The sequence below is a fragment of the Mobula hypostoma genome, chromosome 6 (assembly GCF_963921235.1).
Source record: "Mobula hypostoma chromosome 6, sMobHyp1.1, whole genome shotgun sequence".
NCBI lineage: Eukaryota > Metazoa > Chordata > Chondrichthyes > Myliobatiformes > Myliobatidae > Mobula > Mobula hypostoma.
Window position 1 is genome coordinate 97,463,562 of NC_086102.1, and position 18,360 is coordinate 97,481,921.

The 18,360-nt window shown below is 41.4% G+C and overlaps 1 protein-coding gene across 8 annotated transcripts in view; it reads left to right on the forward strand.

Annotated features, from left to right (window-relative positions):
• Nucleotides 1-18,360, forward strand: part of LOC134348231 (leucine-rich repeat and calponin homology domain-containing protein 1-like) — a 431,827-nt gene that overhangs the window by 132,908 nt on the left and 280,559 nt on the right. For all 8 annotated transcript variants that reach the window (XM_063051296.1, XM_063051301.1, XM_063051300.1 and 5 more), the window contains exon 3: nt 11,539-11,665. In XM_063051296.1, coding sequence (XP_062907366.1) covers nt 11,539-11,665 — 127 coding nt within the window. The remainder of the gene's footprint in view (nt 1-11,538; nt 11,666-18,360) is intronic.

The following is an 18,360-nucleotide window of genomic DNA, read 5'->3' on the forward strand; positions in this document are numbered from 1 at the left end:
AAGTACAATTGTTCGTGTGTTATTAGTTTAGGCAGATTGTGTTTGTCTATTATTGTGACTTTGAAGACCAGACCACATTTTATAAGTGATTAATGCAGGAAAACAGGTAATTGCAAAGGGTTACAAGAAAAAGTTTGTGAATTCTTTGCAATGAACTGTTAATGTATTTGTGTGTGCGTGCACGTGCGCGCACACACACCCACACACATATATACATACACTATATATAAAATTAAGTAAGTAGGCAAAAAAATAGTGAGGTGGTGTTCATGGGTTCAGTGTCCATTCGGAAATCAGATGGCAGAGGGGAAGAAGCTGTTCCTCAGTCATTGAGTATGTGCCTTCAGGCTCCTGTATCTCCTCCCTGATGGTAGTAATGAGAAGAGGTCATGCCCTGGGTGATGGGGGTCCTTAAAGATGGATGCCATCTTTTTGAGCCATCGCTCTTTGAATATGTTCTGGATGCTGAGGAGGCTGATGTCCATGATGGGCTGATTGAGTTTACAATTTTGCGCAGTTTATTTCAATCCTGTGCAATTCATTCACTCATTCTTTCCACTTCTGATCCTTTGATGAGGGCTACCCTTTCTGAAGTCCACAATCATTTCTTTGGTCTTACTGACATTGAGTGCAGGATTGCTGCTGCGATATCAATGAACCAGCTGATCTGTCACTCCTGTACACCTTCTCTTCACCAATTGTTAGTTGTTCTGTCAATCTTATAGATGGCATTTGATCTGTGCCTAGCCACATAGTTATGGGTATAGAGAGAGTGGATCAGTGAGCCAAGCACACATCCTTGAGGTGCACCAGTGTTGATTATCAGTGAGGTGGAGATGTTATTCTGATCTGCACGGACTGTGGTCTTCTGGTGAGGAAGCTGAGGATCCAGTTGCAGAGGGAGGTACAGATGCTCAGGCTTTGGAGCTTTTTGCTCAAACCTGTAGGAACGATTATATTAATTGCTGAGGTGTATTCAATAAACAGTAGCCTAGTATATTAGTATTTTTTCAGGTGATCCAAGACTGCATGAAGAGATTGCACCTGCTGTAGACCTATTGTGGCGATAGGCAAATTGCAGTGGGGCCAGGTACTTGCTGAGGCAGGAGTTGATTCCAGCCATGACTAAGCTCTCAAAGCATTTCATCGCTTCAACAGTGAGTGCTACTGGACAATAGTTGTTACGGCAGTTCACCCTGCTCTTCTGAGCGCTGATGTAACTGTTGCCCTTTCAAAACAGGTGGGACTGTAGCAATGAGATATTGAAAATGTCATTGAACACACGCACCAGTTGATTGGCACAGGTTTTCAGAGCATTACCAGGTACCACATCAGTAGCTGTCACCTTGTGAAGGTTCACCAGCTATGGTAGCAAAGCCATTACGCAACGATATTCCAGGTGAAATTTCGGGTTTCAGTCCTGGGGCTGTCCGTAAGGAGTTTATATGTTCTCTTTCTTCCCTGTGTGGTGTATGTGGATTTTATTAATATGTTTGAAAAGGTTCCCCATGATAGTCTTATTCAAGAAGTCAGGAAGCATGGCATTCTGGGAAACTTGACTCTGTGGATCCAGAATTGGCTTGCCCATAGAGGGTGGGTTGTGAATGGAGTGTTTTCTGCCTTTCGGTAAGTGACCAGTGGTGTATGGCTGGATCTGCTCTGGGACCCCAGCTCTTTGTGATTGCTTTTTTACATGTAGAACTGGAAAGGTGAGTTAGTAAGTTTGCAGATGACACAAAGGATGGGGAGTTGTGGATAGGCGAGAAGGTTGGCGTAGATTATGACAGGGTATTGACAAGATGCAGAGCTGGGATGAGAAGTGGTAGGTGGAGTTCAACCTGGATATTTACAGGGTCTGTCTGTCATTTATTTTGTTATATTTTTTAGAGGTACAGTTTTTTTATAGCCCCTTTCGGCCCAACGAGCCACGCCGCCCAGAAGCCCAACAATATTTTACTGTAGCCTTATCACAGGACAGTTTACCTATTAACTCACTTCAGAATCAGAATCAGGTTTAATATACTGTTGTATGTCATGTGATTTGTTGTTTTGCAGCAGCAATACATTGCAATACATATTTATCAAAATAGTGATAAATTAAACTAACAGCTATATATTAAAAAATAAATAAATAGAGCAAAAAGAGAGAAAAATAAAAAGTGAGGAAGTGTACAGGGGTTCATTTGCCTTTCCCCCAATGGCTGCTCCACTTAACTTCTTTTAATAGGCCTGTTCCAGGTGCCTAATAAACCTGGCACACCAAAAAGTTCTGAAAGGCCCTGCTTACATTTTAAATCTCGTGCTCAACTCACCTGCCTCCAAACATGCTCACTATATCAAGCCTGCTGAAAATATCAATGTCAGCTTTTTCTTGAGTAGTTCCTTGAGATGGAGGTTGATGTGTTCCCACTCCAAGTTGGTGTACTTTCAGATGACTGATGTTCAATTTTTTTTTAATTCAAATTTTTATTATTATTTATTCTTATTTTACAAAGCAGCACAGCATATCACAGAGCAGATACAGTACAGATATTTACACAGCCATCCCATTGACAGGAAAACAAATAAAACTTAGGGACAGAAAGAAGTTCTAATTTAGGTTTAAATTAGCATACAACCAAAATTGATCCCACGCATCTTGCACTTTTCCTTCACCGTTAATTCTTCCCAACATGTGTTCATATGATGAAATCTTAATCATTTCCTCAGTCCATTCCTTCACAGTGGGACATCTGGGTTTTTTCCAGTTTTGCTATATAATTCTTGCAACTGTGATGAGACCCACCTTTAAAATAGTAAATTTGTCATTATTTACATTTGGTATCATTGTCCTGTCACCCAAGAGACAAAGCCGTGGGCACAAGGAACCCGACCAATTCCCCAACAGATCAAGAACTTTACACCAAAATGGACGAACCATGGAACACTCCCAAATCATGTGAAAATATGTACCCACCTCATTTTTACATTTCCAGCATAAATTATTATCAACAATCGCCATTTTGTACAGTCTGGTTGGTGTCCAATAATATCTGTGTACTACCTTATACTGAATAAATTTCCCTCTTGCTTCCCTGATATGTTTACCCACATTTGATAAAATATTTGACGACTCATTATCTTCAATATCGTTTCCAAGATCCTTCTGCCATACTGCTTTGAGATTGTTACACGATTCACCCACAGAGTTCTTGAACATTTTATAAAACACTGAACTTTATGAACTTCCTGGGGTAATGTAAAGTATTCAGCTGTAGAGTTACTTTGTGGGTCACCCTTCTTAAATATGCTACTAATGCAATGTCAATGTAAATACTTCCAAAAATTCCTTTTATCTACAAAGTTATATTTCCTCTGCAAATCCACATATGACATAAAAATCCCATTCTCATAGAGATCACCTACTGTATTTACACCTTTAATCTTCCATTCTTTCCAGTACACTATTCTTTTCCCAATGCATATCTCAGGGTTATTCCAGAGCGAGGAGTATAACTGGTTTAAATGTGACATTCTACAGGCTTTATGAATTGTACTCCACACACTCCTTGAGTGAAATAGTATAAGATTTAGATTATTCTTGTTTTCCACATGTTGTGAGAGGATGTTAAGGAGTGAATGTGGTGCAGCCAGGCTCCGTTCTATAATTACCCAATCTAAATCAACATCAGCCCTGTCCCAATGTTTAGCTAATTTGGTCATTTCAAAGGATAATTTATATGCCCTGACGTTCTGGTAGACTGAGCCCACCCGTGTCCCTGGACATACACATCTTATTCATTTTAATTCTGGGCTTCTTCTTATCCCATAGAAAATCACTGATAATTTTGTTGTATTGCTTGTACAAACGCCATTTCCAGAAGAGTTGGGATATTTTCCAAAATGCAATAAAAACAAAAATCTGTGATATATTAATTCACGTGAATCTTTATTTAACTGACAAAAGTACAAAGAAAAGATTTTCAATAATTTTATTGACCAACTTAATTGTATTTTGTAAACAATCACAAATTTAGAATTTGATGGCTGCAACACACTCAACAAAAGTTGGGACAGAGGCATGTGTACCATTGTGTTACATCACCTTTCCTTTTAATAACACTTTTTAATCCTTTTGGAACTGAGGATACTAATTGTAGTAGATTTGCAATTGGAAAATTTGTCCATTCTTGCTTGATATAAGACTTCAGCTGCTCAGCAGTCCATGGTCTCCGTTGTCTGATTCTCCTTTTCATGATGCGCCATACATTTTCAATAGGAGATAGATCTGGATTGGCAGCAGGCCAGTCAAGCACACGTACTCTGTGTCTGCAAAGCCACGCTGTTGTAATCCGTGCAGAATATGGTCTGGCATTGTCCTGCTGAAATAAGCATGGACCTCCGGGGAAGAGACGTTGCCTTGATGGCAACATATGTCTCTCTAAAATCCTAATATATCCCTCAGAGTCAATGGTACCTTCACATACATGCAACTCACCCATACTGATGCACCCCCATACCATCACAGATGCTGGCTTTTGCACCTTTCGCTGATAACAATCTGGATGGTCGTTTTCTTCTTTGGCACGGAGAACTCGACGCCCGTTTTTTCCGAAAACTAGCTGAAATGTGGACTCATCTGACCACAGCAAACGGTTCCACAGTCTTTCGATCCATCTGAGATGAGTTCGGGCCCAGAGAACTCGCTGGCGTTTCTGCATAGAGTTGATGTATGGCTTCCTCCTTGCGTAATACAGTTTTAAGTTGCATTTCTAGATGTAGCGACGGACTGTGTTGAGTGACAATGGTTTTCCGAAGTACTCCTGAGCTCAGGTGGCTGTAATTGTCACAGTAGCATGACTGGTTCTTAGGCAGTGCTGCCTGAGGGCTCAAAGATCACGCGCATTCAACAGTGGTTTCCGACCTTGCCCTTTACGCACTGAGATGTCTCTGAATTCTCTGAATCTTTTCACAATATTATGTACTGTAGATGTTGAAAGACCTAAATTCTCTGCAATTTTGCGTTGAGAAATGTTCCTTTTGAACTGACTAACAATTCTCTCATGAATTTTGGCACAAAGGGGTGAGCCACGACCCACACCACGACGCATCCTTGCTTGCAAAGACTGAGCCTTTGATGGACGCTACTTTTATACCCAATCATGACACCTCACCTGCTACCAATTAGCCTGCTTAATGTGGAGTCTTCCAAACCGGTGTTACTTGAATATTCTGTGCACTTTTCAATCTTATTTTAACTCTGTCCCAACTTTTGTTGAGTGTGTTGCAGCCATCAAATTCTAAATTTGTGTATATTTACAAAATACAATTAAGTTGGTCAGAAAAACTATTGAAAATCTTTTCTTTGTACTTTTGTCAGTTAAATAAAGGTTCACGTGAATTAGCATATCACAGAGTTTTGTTTTTATTGCATTTTGAAAAATATCCCAACTTTTCTGGAAATGGGGTTTGTAGATCAAATCTGATATATTTAAAGGAAGCATCATAGAAAGGTAATTAAACTGAGATGCTATGACCATTTTAACTACATTGACTTTACCGCAGAGTGACAGTCTCAGTGGCCCCCACTTATCCAGATTATTTCTTATCCTACTCAATAATGGATCATAATTTAAAGTGATTATTTATAACCATATGAAATAATATGAAATATTAATGAAATATTATTTCATCCAAATTCTGACTGAGTTTGACCCCTAGATACTTTATTCCAACTGACACCCATCTGAAATTAAACTGAGATACTGAGCACAATTTTGACATTGGCATAGCCTCAGATTTATTGCAGTTGATTTTATAACCAGATACCTCAGAATTGAATTGTTTTCATTAGTGGGGGTAAGGAATTAGGAAGATCAGTAATCAGTAATAAAATATCGTCAGCATATAGAAACATAGAAAATAGGTGCAGGAGTAGGCCATTCGGCCCTTCGAGCCTGCACCGCCATTTATTATGATCATGGCTGATCATCCAACTCAGAACCCCGCCCCAGCTTATGTTCCTTTCTGCCTCCCTTCACCCCTCTAATATTTGAATCTGCTCTAATCATGATTGCCAACGGTTCCAAAAAAATCGTAAATAACAGTGGAGAGAGGGGGCAGCCTTGGCATGTACCCCTTGAAATGTTGAAAAATGGGGATATGATACCATTTGTAATAACTGCAGCCTGAGGGTTTTTAATACAAAATTCTAATCCATGATTTAAAGTAGAGCCAAACCCAAAGAATGACAAGGCTGTGGTTAAAAATCTCCCCTCAACCCTGTCAAAGGCCTTTTCGGCGTCCAGGGAGATGGCAGTAACTGGGATACTACTTGAAGAGTTCAGCCATGTTAAGTGCAGTAAGCTCCTTAAATTGTCAGTTGAGGATCTACCTTTAACGAAGCCAACCTGGTCAGTATTAATTATAGATGGCAATACTTTCTGTAATCGCGAAGCCAGTATTTTAGTCAGCCACTTACTGTAATTAAACTTAAAGGCCTATAATTGGAAGAATCTATTGCATCCCTTTCTTTTTTTGGGATCAATGATATTAATGCTTCATTAAAAGCTTCTGAATAGATTTTTGTTAGAATAGGAGCCAACATGTCCAGAAATTTCTGATAATATTAAATGGGAAGCCATCCATACCTGGAGATTTCCCCATTTTCATAGCCACAATAGCTCGTCTGACCTCATCCTCAGTAATTGGGGTATCCAAGGACTCAGCTTGTTGTGGGAATAATGTAGGCAATTTTATGTTAGCAAAAAACTGATACAGTTCCTCCTGGTCATGGTTAAACGGTGATGCATATAAATGTTCATAGAACTATTGAAAGACTTTGTTTATTTCTTTAGATGATGACACTAATGTATCCCCTTTCTTAATTACGGGTATAATACTATTTGTATTCTGCTGCTTTAAATATCGTGCTAGCAGCTTACCAGCTTTGTCACCACCTTCGTAGGAACTTGTGTTTAATCTAAATAATGCATATTCTGCTTTTTTGTTATATATATTATTTAGCTGGAATTTCAAATTGCACAGTTCTTTGTATAACTAATTGGTATATTGTCTTGATAAGACCCTTTCCAATGTGGTTATTTCTGCTTCCAGATTTTTTATTTGCTCCATACTTTCTTTCTTCCTTTTAGATGTTTGTGCTATTAATTTTCCTCTTATATACGCTTTGGATGCCTCCCATACCAAGGACAGCTTTACTGTGGTCCCTACATTCAATTCAAAGAATGAAGTGAGATCTTCAGCCAACTTATCACTAAAATCCTCATTTTTTAACAGCATAGTATTAACTTGCCATCTACCCCTCCTTCCCCTTTCAGTATTTAAATCAATTTGAATTTCAACTGGTGCATTGTCTGATAATGCTATTGGGCCAGTTTTACCATCTATCACCTGTTCTACAATGGAGTTGGATATTAGAAAAAAATCTATTCTAGAGTAGGATTTATATCGATGAGAGAAAAATGTATATTCTTTTCGGGATGGATTTACTAATCGCCATATATCTACCAGACCGATATCCTCAATAAGGTGATGTAAGGCAGCCCTGTCCCTAGGTACTGGTAATGTCTGAAATTTGCTTTTATGAATAACAGGGTCCATTACTTGGTTAAAGTCTCCTGTTAAAATTATTTTTCCTTTCTTGGTACCTAAAATTTTGTTCACCTTGTTAAGAAAGTCTGGGTCTTCCTTATTAGGTGCATATATGTTACAGAGTACTGGTTTCACCCCATTAATAAGTGCATCTATACAAATTATCCTGCCTTCCTTGTCTTTAAATTCCCCAAGCAATATAAGACTAAGTTTTTTGTTAACTAAAGTCATTGTCCCATCACGCTGGAGGAACTCAACAGGTTGGGCAGCATCTGTGGAAACGATGAGTCGACGTTTCGGGCGGGAACCCTTCGTCAGGACTCCTGACGAAAGGTTCCGGCCCGAAACATTGACTCATCGTTTCCACGGATGCTGCCCGACCTGCTGAGTTCCTCCAGCATGTTGTGAGTGTTGCTTTGATCCCAGCATCTGCAGATTATTTTGTGTCATTGTCCCATTTTGTTTGCTATTAAATGATGAATAGAATACCTGGCCCACCCAATCTCTTCTAAATTCAGTGCTTCAACATCTTTAAAATGTGTTTCCTGGACAAATGCAACATCAATTTGTTTACCTTTAAGGTATGATAAATCCTTTTTCCTCTTGATTGGATTTCCACACCCAGTAATGTTCCATGATATGTAATTAACCATTTTCATGTCCCAAACTTCATGCACGCATGTGCAAAAATATACATTGACCCGGATGGCAAAAAGTCAATGTGAGGTATACACTTGCTTATCCAGCAGTTCTACGCTTCATGTGGAAAGGAGAAAAAACAAGTTCTTTACTACTGCTGCAGAAGCAGAGAAATTCATTCAGGAAAACTGCGGTGCTGGCACTGACTGAGAGACAGAATATGATTACAGTAATAGGTGGAGATAACTTTTTAGGTATAACAAGGTGGGTGGGGAGCTGGTTAAAGCGGTCTGATTAGGGCTAGGCTTACTGGCTGGCATGGCACTTTGCGGACCATTTCATGTGTCTTTTTCTTTTCTGTTTCTTTGTAGAGTTTATCCCGCCTGTTTGTTTTTATTTGTTAGTTAATCTGGCAGGAATATATTAATTCTATGTTTTTCGGTTATGTTGGTTGTTTACTTGTTGTTTGAGAGCGCAGCATTTGCGGTGTTTGTTGGTAATAATTGAGCATGGGGATAGAGCACAATTTTTTTGGAGTTTTCATTTTATTGAAATGAAAATTAAAACGCCCGCCTGGACAAGCCAGCGAGCACTGTGAGGGTCATGTTTTTTGACTTCTCCGGTGTGTTCGACACCATCCACCTTGCTCTGCTGGGGGAGAAGCTGACAGCGATGCAGGTGGATGCTTTCCTGGTGTCATGGATTCTTGATTACCTGACTGGCAGACCACAGTACGTGTGCTAGCAACACTACCTGTCTGACAGAGTGATCAGCAGCACTGGGGCTCCACAGGGGACTGTCTTGTCTCCCTTTCTCTTCACCATTTATACCTCGGACTTCAATTACTGCACAGAGTCTTGTCATCTTCAGAAGTTTTCTGATGACTCTGCCATAGTTGGACGCATCAGCAAGGGAGATGAGGCTGAGTACAGGGCTACGGTAGGAAACCTTGTCACATGGTGTGAGCAGAATTATCTGCAGCTTAATGTGAAAAAGACTAAGGAGCTGGTGGTAGACCTAAGGAGAGCTAAAGTACCGGCGACCCCTGTTTCCTTCCAGGGGGTCAGTGTGGACATGGTGGAGGATTACAAATACCTGGGGATACGAATTGACAATAAACTGGACTAGTCAAAGAACACTGAGGCTGTCTACAAGAAGGGTCAGAGCCGTCTCTATTTCTTGAGGAGATTGAGGTCCTTTAACATCTGTCGGATGATGCTGAGGATGTTCTACGAGTCTGTGGTGGCCAGTGCGATCATGTTTGCTGTTGTGTGCTGGGGCAGCAGGCTGAGGGTAGCAGACACCAACAGAGTCAACAAATTCATTCGTAAGGCCAGTGATGTTGTGGGGATGGAACTGGATTCTCTGATGGTGGTGTCTGAAAAGAGGATGCTGTCCAAGTTGCATGCCATCTTGGACAATGTCTCCCATCCACTACATAATGTACTGGTTGGGCACAGGTGTACATTCAGCCAGAGACTCATTCCACCGAGATGCAACACAGAGCGTCATAGGAGGTCATTCCTGCCTGTGGCCATCAAACTTTACAGCTCCTCCCTTGGAGGGTCAGACACCCTGAGCCAATAGGCTGGTCCTGGACTTATTTCCTGGCATAATTTACATATTACTATTTAACTATTTATGGTTTTATTACTGTTTAATTATTTATGGTGCAACTGTACCGAAAACTAATTTCCCCCGGGATCAATAAAGTATGACTATGACTGTGACTATTGCATTCCAGACTCTCTCAATTTGTGAATGCCAGACTCAATAGATGGATTAGCCCAATGGGCCATTTGAGTTGGTGTACTTCCATGTGCTCCTGAAGTCCAGTTTGAATTTCTCAGCACCATTCTGAATATTCTCCTTCACTCTGAGTGGTAATGGGCTGACGGTTTTCAGGAGTCAGTGGAGATGTTGCACTTTATGGAGACTTAGAACATTTTCCTGAATCTTTTGCTCTGTGCTTCCTCGATGGAGGTCAGTATAGAGTGTCTGCTTTGGGAGTTGAATGTTGAAGATGTGAGCAACATGTCCTGCTTAGTGTAATTAGGGAATCAATGCGGAGATTTTGACCAAGAAGAAGACACTGAAGTTGATTTGCTAGTCTTCCAGTAGGTTTAGGGAAGGACTATTGATGATATTTCTTCCATGCCTTGAGGTGCCTACTGTAGTTAGACCAGAGGACAGAGACTAGTACTGCCTGGTAGACCATGAGTTTTATACCAGGTTTGAGTTCTTAATCTTCAAATACCCCATTTTTCAATCGACCAAAGGTTGTGTTGTTGCCCTTACGGTGGTGGTGAATTTCATCATTGATGTCTTCTTTTGCTGAGACATGACTCCCAAGACACATTTTTTATGGTGATGCAAAGAACTGTTATGGTGCAGCAGAAACGGGTTGGTATGAATATTAAGTGTAAGGGCCATTATCTTCTCTGCTGTGGTAAACAAGTTGGGGATATCTTGTAGTTTTGCTTCCAAACATGCATGAAGAATGACGAAAGATCTAGTGCTTTACCAGCATATGTGACGAATATCCCTGATGATGATAGTAGAGTTTGTCAGCAGAACGTCTTTTAAAATTAGTACTTGTACCCGGCTGGAAGCCCGAGAAGTTTATTCATGCATATAGAATAATTGTCTGAGTCACTAATGTCCTTTAGGGAAGAGAAAATCTGCCAACCCAATTCAGACTCCAGACCCAATTGCCTCTTGTTCAGCCAGTTTGTTCAAGGGCCATTAGTGATGGACAGTAAGTGCCATTGTTGTCAAAGGCATCACAAGTATAGAACATATACTCTGTTACAAACCACGGTGTAGTTCACATGATGACTGCCAAATGTTTCTCTTCTGTGCTTCATTTCTTGAGAATGAACTGTAGGTTAAAACTTGGTTATGAGTAACGCCTTTGATTTTACAGTTAACTAGGTGAGGGGAGGTTTGTTGCTGATGAAAAGTTCAGGACATTAAGATGAATGAATCACATAAAACTGTCAAGTTGTAAAATTTTTAAATAGTTCTATTTTTAAAAATGTGTCTATCCCTTTAGATGCAACTTAAAAAGCTGTAAACTAACATGAAAAGATTGTACACTAACCCATTAGAAATAAGGCAAGACATGAAATTATTTTTGGAGCCAGTTTTACAGTTTTAGTAGAAGGTGATGTAGCAATCAAAACTTATCTGGTAAACGAATGAGAGGTTAAAATAAAGTCTATAATAAAATCTAAATGAAGCAGTTGTAATTTAAGTGAAGCTTATTCTGAAGTGTCATTTGAAGGATATGTCCTTTTTTTCTAGTCGAAATCAACTCTCTACATTGCCATTGTGCATCTGTGCCCTTCCACTTAAAGTCTTGGTTGTCAGCAACAATAAGTTGGTGTCGCTTCCAGAAGATATTGGACAGTTGAAGTGTTTAATGGAGCTGGTACGTATTCCTTTATTGTAAAGTGTGTTTAATAAGATTGGTCCCTCTACCTTTTTCAGGTTTTCAATATCTGTTTTCTTTAATACTTCATTTACATTTTAATGAGGTAAACCAACATGCAAAGATTGCCCCAATTAAGCTAAGGGTAAAATGTATAACACATTCACACTGAGCAATGATGTGGAACAGGCTGATGCAAATTGTTCCCAATATTTCGATCACTTGCTGCGCCCTGGACAAAATTCGCACTTGGAAATTGTCATAGTCATAGAAAATTACAGCACGGAAGCAGGCCCTTTGGCCCATGTAGTCTGTGTCAAACCATTGAAACAGTCTGTTCCTATCCACCTGCACCAGGACCACAACCCTCCGTAGCCCTACCATCCATGTACCTATCCAGATTTCACTTAAATGTTGATATCAAGCTCACATGCACTACTTGTGCTGGCAGGTCATTAGACACACTCATGATCTTGTGAGTTAAAAGTTTACCCTTATGTTCCCCTAAAACTTTTCAACAACTTTCACCCTTAACCACGATCTCTGGTTGTAGTCCAACCCAACCGCAGTGGAAAAAGTCTGTTTGCATTTACCCTATTTTTTTTATATACTTATGTCAAATTTTCCCTCAATCTTCTACATTCTAAGGAATAAAGTCCTAAGCTAGTCAATCTTTCCTTATAACTCAGGTCCTCCAGACCCTGCAACATCCTTGTAAATTTTCTCTGTACTCTTTTCAATCTTTCTTGTATCTTTCCAGTAGATAGGTGACCAAAACTGCACAAAATGTTCCAAATTAGGCCTCACCAGTGTATTATAGATTAGATTATAGATTATGAGGACACTCAGTCCTCGTTTATTGTCAATTAGAAATACGTGCATTAAAAAATGATACAATGTTTCTCCAGAGAGATATCACAGAAACACAGGACAAACCAAGACTAAAACTGACAAAACCACGTAATTATAACATATGGTTACAACAGTGCATAGCAATACCGTAATTTGATAAAGAGCAGACCATGGGCACGGTAAAAAAAAAGTCTCAAGTCCCGATAGCCCCATCATCTCACGCAGACGGTAGAAGGGAGAAACTCTCCCTGCCATGAACTTCCAAGCGCCGCAAACTTGTCGATGCACTGCGCTGGAAGCATCCGACTGCAGCCAACTCTGAGTCCGTCCGAAAACTTTGAGCCTCCGACCAGCCCTCTAGCACCAAGCACCGAGCGCCATCCTCTGCTGAGCGCTTCGACCCTGCCCTGGCTGCCGAGCAACAATTAAAGCCGAGGACTCGGGGCCTTCCCCTCCAGAGATTCTGGATCACGCAGTAGCAATGGCAGCGAAGCAGGCATTTCAGAAATTTTACCAGATGTTCCTCCCTGCTCTCGCGTCTGTCTCCATCAAATCAGGATTGTGCACGGCACCCTACTTGACAAATAACAGATATCATCATCACCGAAGTGGCCACTGCAAGCTGTGTCGCGCCGCCATCTTCTCCTCCCTCCTTATACAACGTCAACATAACATCCTATCTCCTGTACTCAATACTTTGATTTATAAAAAGCTTTCATTACGACCCTATCTACCTGTGATGCCACTTTCAATGAATTATGGACGTGTATTCCCAGATTGTTACAAGAATCACCCCTTGCAATAATGATCAGTGAGGCACAGAGAATCTGAATTTACTGACAAGTAACTTTTATTATTTCAAATAAAAAATATTTGGGTTCACACTCTTATCTACCTGTGTGCTCCCTGCTAGAACCCCTGACACTCCATGAAGAGTCAATGAAGAGAAAACGTATTACCCGGGAAAGGAGTCTACGCTGGCCGGGCGTTCCTCATGGTCCTGATCTCCATATGTCCATGGGGTCCTCCTTATCCGCAATGGTTGGTCTCTGGCTGCTGGAGAGTTATCGCCCCTGTGTATTTGGAACTCCTGAATCAATTGAACTGTTGATCTTTATCCCATTGGCTCAAGATCACCTGACCTACCTGGGTCACCTTCTTACTGGTCATTGTACAGGGCTACAACCAACATTATTTCATGGTTCTGACCACTCCAGCCTTGTGTATTTGTGCATTTACAGTGACTGGTCCAAACCAGTTAAATGAGGCAACCCAGGCAGAGTCTAATGAGATTACAGATTGGGAAATAAACCTGGTCAGGTGTCAGGTCTCTCAGTGGGAGAGCATTTTGGAGCTAGTGATCATAATTCTATCTCCTTTACAACAGCATTAGAGAGGGATAGGAACAGACAAGTTAGAAAAGCGTTTAATTGGAGTAAGGGGAATTATGAGGTTATCAGGCAGGAAATTGAAAGCTTAAATTGGGAGCAGATGTTCTCAGGGAAAAGTACGGAAGAAATGTGGCAAATGTTCAGGATATATTTGTGTGGAGTTCTGCACAAGTACATTCCAATGAGACAGGGAAGTTATGCTAGGGTACAGGAACCGTGGTGTACAAAGGCTGTTGTAAATCTAGTCAAGGAAAAAAGAAGAGCTTATGAAAGGTTCAAAACACTAGGTAATAATAGAGATCTAGAAGATTATAAGGCTAGCAGGAAGGAGTTTAAGAATGAAATTAGGAGAGCCAAAAGGAGCCATGAGAAGGCCTTGGCAGACAGAATTAAGGAAAACCCCAAGGCATTCTACAAATATGTGAAGAGCAAGAGGATAAGATGTGAGAGAATAGGACCAATCAAGTGTGACAGTGGAAAAATGTGTCTGGAACCGCAGGAGATGGCAGAGGTAGCAATGAATACTTTGCTTCAGTATCGACAACGGAAAAGGATCTTGGCGATTGTAGGGATGACTTGCAGTGGACTGAAAAGCTTGAGCATGTAGATATTATGTGCTGGAGCTTTTGGAAAGCATCAAGTTGGATAAGTCACCAGGACCAGATGGGACGTACCCTAGGCTACTGTGGGAAGTGAGGGAGGAGATTGCTGAGCCTCTGGCAATGATCTTTGCATCATCAATGAGGATGGGAGAGGTTTCAGAGGATTGGAAGGTTGTGTATGTTGTTTCCTTATTCAAGAAAGGGAATAGAGATAGCCCAGGAAATTATAGACCAGGAATATTTAGTTGCCAATCACCCCCCTCCTGTAACCATGTTTCAACATCATACTTCCAGGTATCAGTCCATGTTCTAAGCTCATCCACCTTTCTTACAATGCTCCTAGCATTAAAATAAATACATTTAAGAAATTTTCCACCTCTTACTCTCTGTTTATCACTAACAACTTTACTATCTCCTTTTTCTTCCTTCTCCCCTACATCTGGTTCCTCTCCTCCCTTGTATCTAGTTTAAATCCTCTGAAGCCTCTCTAGCAAACCTAACTGCAAGAATATTTGTCTCCCTCCAGTTCAGATGTAAATCGTCCCGCCAGAACAGGTCCCACCTTCCCTGGAAAACTGCCCAATTATCTATAAATCTGAAGCCCTCACTCCTGCACCATATCTTCAGCCACATGTTGATCTGCGCTATCTTACTGTTTCTAAACCCGCCTGCACGTGGCACTGGTAGCAATCCTGAGATTGCTATCCTGGAGGTCCTGTCCTTTAACTTGGTGCCTAACTCCCTGAACTCACCTTTCAGGACCTCCTCACTCTTCCTACCCACGTCATTGGTCCCTACATGGACCACGACATCCGGCTGCTCACCCTCCCTCTTGAGAATACTGAGAACTCAATCGGAGATATCGCAGACCTTGGCACCAGGGAGGCAGCAGACCATCCGGGATTCTTGATCTCTTCCACAGAACCTCTTATCTGTCCCCCTAACTATCGAATCCCCTATCACTTCTGAGCTGAGGGTCCAGAGATGCAAGCACTGCAACTTGTCCCTGGTAGATCATCCCCATCAACAGTATCCAAAATGGTATACTTATTATTGGTGGGAACGGCCACAGGGGTGCTCTGCTCATTCTGTCTGTTCCCCTTCCCTCTCCTGACAGTCACCTGTCTTCTGACTCTTAGGGGTAACTATCTCCCTGTAACTCCTGTTTATTTCTGCCTCTGCTTCCCGAATGATCTGAAGTTCATCCAGCTCCAGCTCCAGTTCCTTAACTCGGTTTGTCAGGAGCTGCAGCTGGATGCACCTTTTACAGGTGTAGTCATCAGGGATGATTGTGCTGGCCCTGGCTTCCCACATACTGCAAACGGAGCACTCAACTGCCCTAACTGCTGCCTTCATTACCTACTCCTAAGTTAATTAGATTAATTAAAGGAATTTGGAGTGAAGCTCGACCTCAGCCTCTGCTCACCGAAGCCTCTCGAGCCAAAGCCTTCCTACTCTGTCTCCCTCTACTCCGTAGCCCTCAACAACGTCACCCGCTCCATTAATCTTCTCGCTTTTAAACTCTCCTGCTGCCTCACGGTCGGACTTCCACACGCTTGTGCAATCGTGTCCCGTTCAACTGCTGAGAGACAGAGTGCTTTGGTGAAGTTGAGTCAGTAAGTTGTTAACTGGAAATAACAAATTTGAAAATCCTACCAAGAAATATGAAAAAAACATTTTAATGCTCAATATCAGAAGCTAAATAGCTTTCAAGAGGCAAGCAGATCAATTATTAGCATAAAACGTTTCAAAGAAAAGTAGGTCGTGCAGGAAGCACACAGAGTATTAGGGCCAATGCAGGTATGATAAACTGATAGACCTTTTATGACGTACAGTTGTATGATTCCATAGCTACCGGGTGGATTATTTCAAATATTTTGAGTACAGCAGTTTCCTGCTTTAAAATCACATCCTCTTATCTTTTTGTTCGTAAAATTAAGCCAATATATTGTTTCATCTTTGGCATTGAGTATATTACTTGCTCAGTTCTCTTGGAAATGTAGGTCATTTGATGATCCCGCATGCTAGATATTTTCTGCTCTGTCCCTCTTCCCATTTTGATACTTGGTGTCATCTGACCATTGCTTTCCTTTATAACGACTCCACTTAGCTTCTTTAACTTGTGCACCACTCATTTGTCTTAATTACTCCTCCCTTCCTCTGTTGTGTTTACAATCAGCTCAGTTGGTCAGCAATGATACTGGGTGTATGGCTGACTTCGGAGATGAAACATTGGGAGGTGGGGTTATGGAGTCAAAGGCCCAGCCTAGAGACTAGGCGGAAAATCCAGGATTACGCCATTAAATGTGTGGCACAGAAACTGACCATCTAATCCATGCCAACGGTTAAACTCAACTTAAGGCACCTAATTTTCTTCATCAGTATCTGATGATACTCCCCTGCTGCTCTGACCGATGCACTGCCGTATAAAATTGAAGCCCTGTCTGCGTCTTGAGGTGGATTTAAATGATTCAGGGAATAATGGGATGTCATGATCGAGATGTTTCTCTCAGCTAGTCATGAGCGAAATGGTCTATTTATTATTACATTGCTAACATTTAATGGGATCTTATTCTTTACAACCTGGTTGCTGCATTTTCTGCTTTCTAGCAGACATCACTTCAGGTATTCTTCATTACCCACCAGGTAGTTTGGAGAGGCACCATTTAGATGTAGGCATTGATAGTGTGTGACCCAGTACATATTGTCACGTGTCAGCATTTTCTCAAGGACTTTCCCATGAGTGCTCCATTGCCAGCAGGCACCATTTCTCCTCACTCCTTAACAGAGATGGTAATTATGAGCTCTTTCAGTGTTTTTAATCAGAGTTCCCCACTGAGTCAGTGTCTTCAGCACACCAACACGCCCTTTGGCCCACCATGTCTTGAAGAATGTGGGCTGGGGTTCTTGTTGAAGCCTACTGAAGATTGAAAAGCCACAATAGAATGGACATGGTGAGCATATTTCCAATAGTGGAAGAGTCGAGGACCAGGGGGCACAGCCTCTGAACAGAAGGACACCTTTTTAGAACAGAGATAAGGAATTTCTTCATCCAACGGGTGATGAATCTGTGGAATTCATTGCCACAGATGGCTATGGAGGCCAAGTCATTGGAGATATCTAAAGTGGATGTTGATAAGTTCTTGATTAAAGGTGTCAAAGGTTACATGGAGAAGGCAGGAGAATGGGGTTGAAATGGATGTGATGGTATTTATTGTTTCAGTCAGATGTACAGTGCAGAACTTGGCTTTGCATGCCATCAGTACAGATCAATTCATTACAACAATGCATTGAGGTGCACTGATCTGTGATCATCAACTCCCTGCAGTTTTCTCCATTTCAGCTAGAGTTGCCATACCAAGCTGTGGTGCAATAAGCCCAGAATATATAACTGATTCACTATGCTGTGCTGTTAGGGCATAGATCCTGGCCTGCAGCAGTATCGGGAGATGGATCATGTGATGCAGGAAGAGAAAAATTGTGGAATGCACATATGAAAGAAATGTGACCATAATTTGTGCCCCTGTATCTTAGTTATAGACCATAAGACCATAAGACAAAGGAGCAGAAGTCGGCCATTCAGCCCATCGAGACTGCTGCGCCACTTTATCATGAGCTGATCCATTCTCCCATTTAGTCCCACTTCCCCGCCTTCTCACCATAACCTTTGATGTCCTGGCTACTCAGATACCTACCAATCTCTGCCTTAAGTATACCCAATGACTTGGCCTCCGCTGCCGCCCGTGGCAACAAATTCCATAGATTCACCACCCTCTGCCTAAAAAAATTTCTTCGCATCTCTGTTCTGAATGGGCGCCCTACAATCCTTAAGTCAAGCCCTCTTGTACTG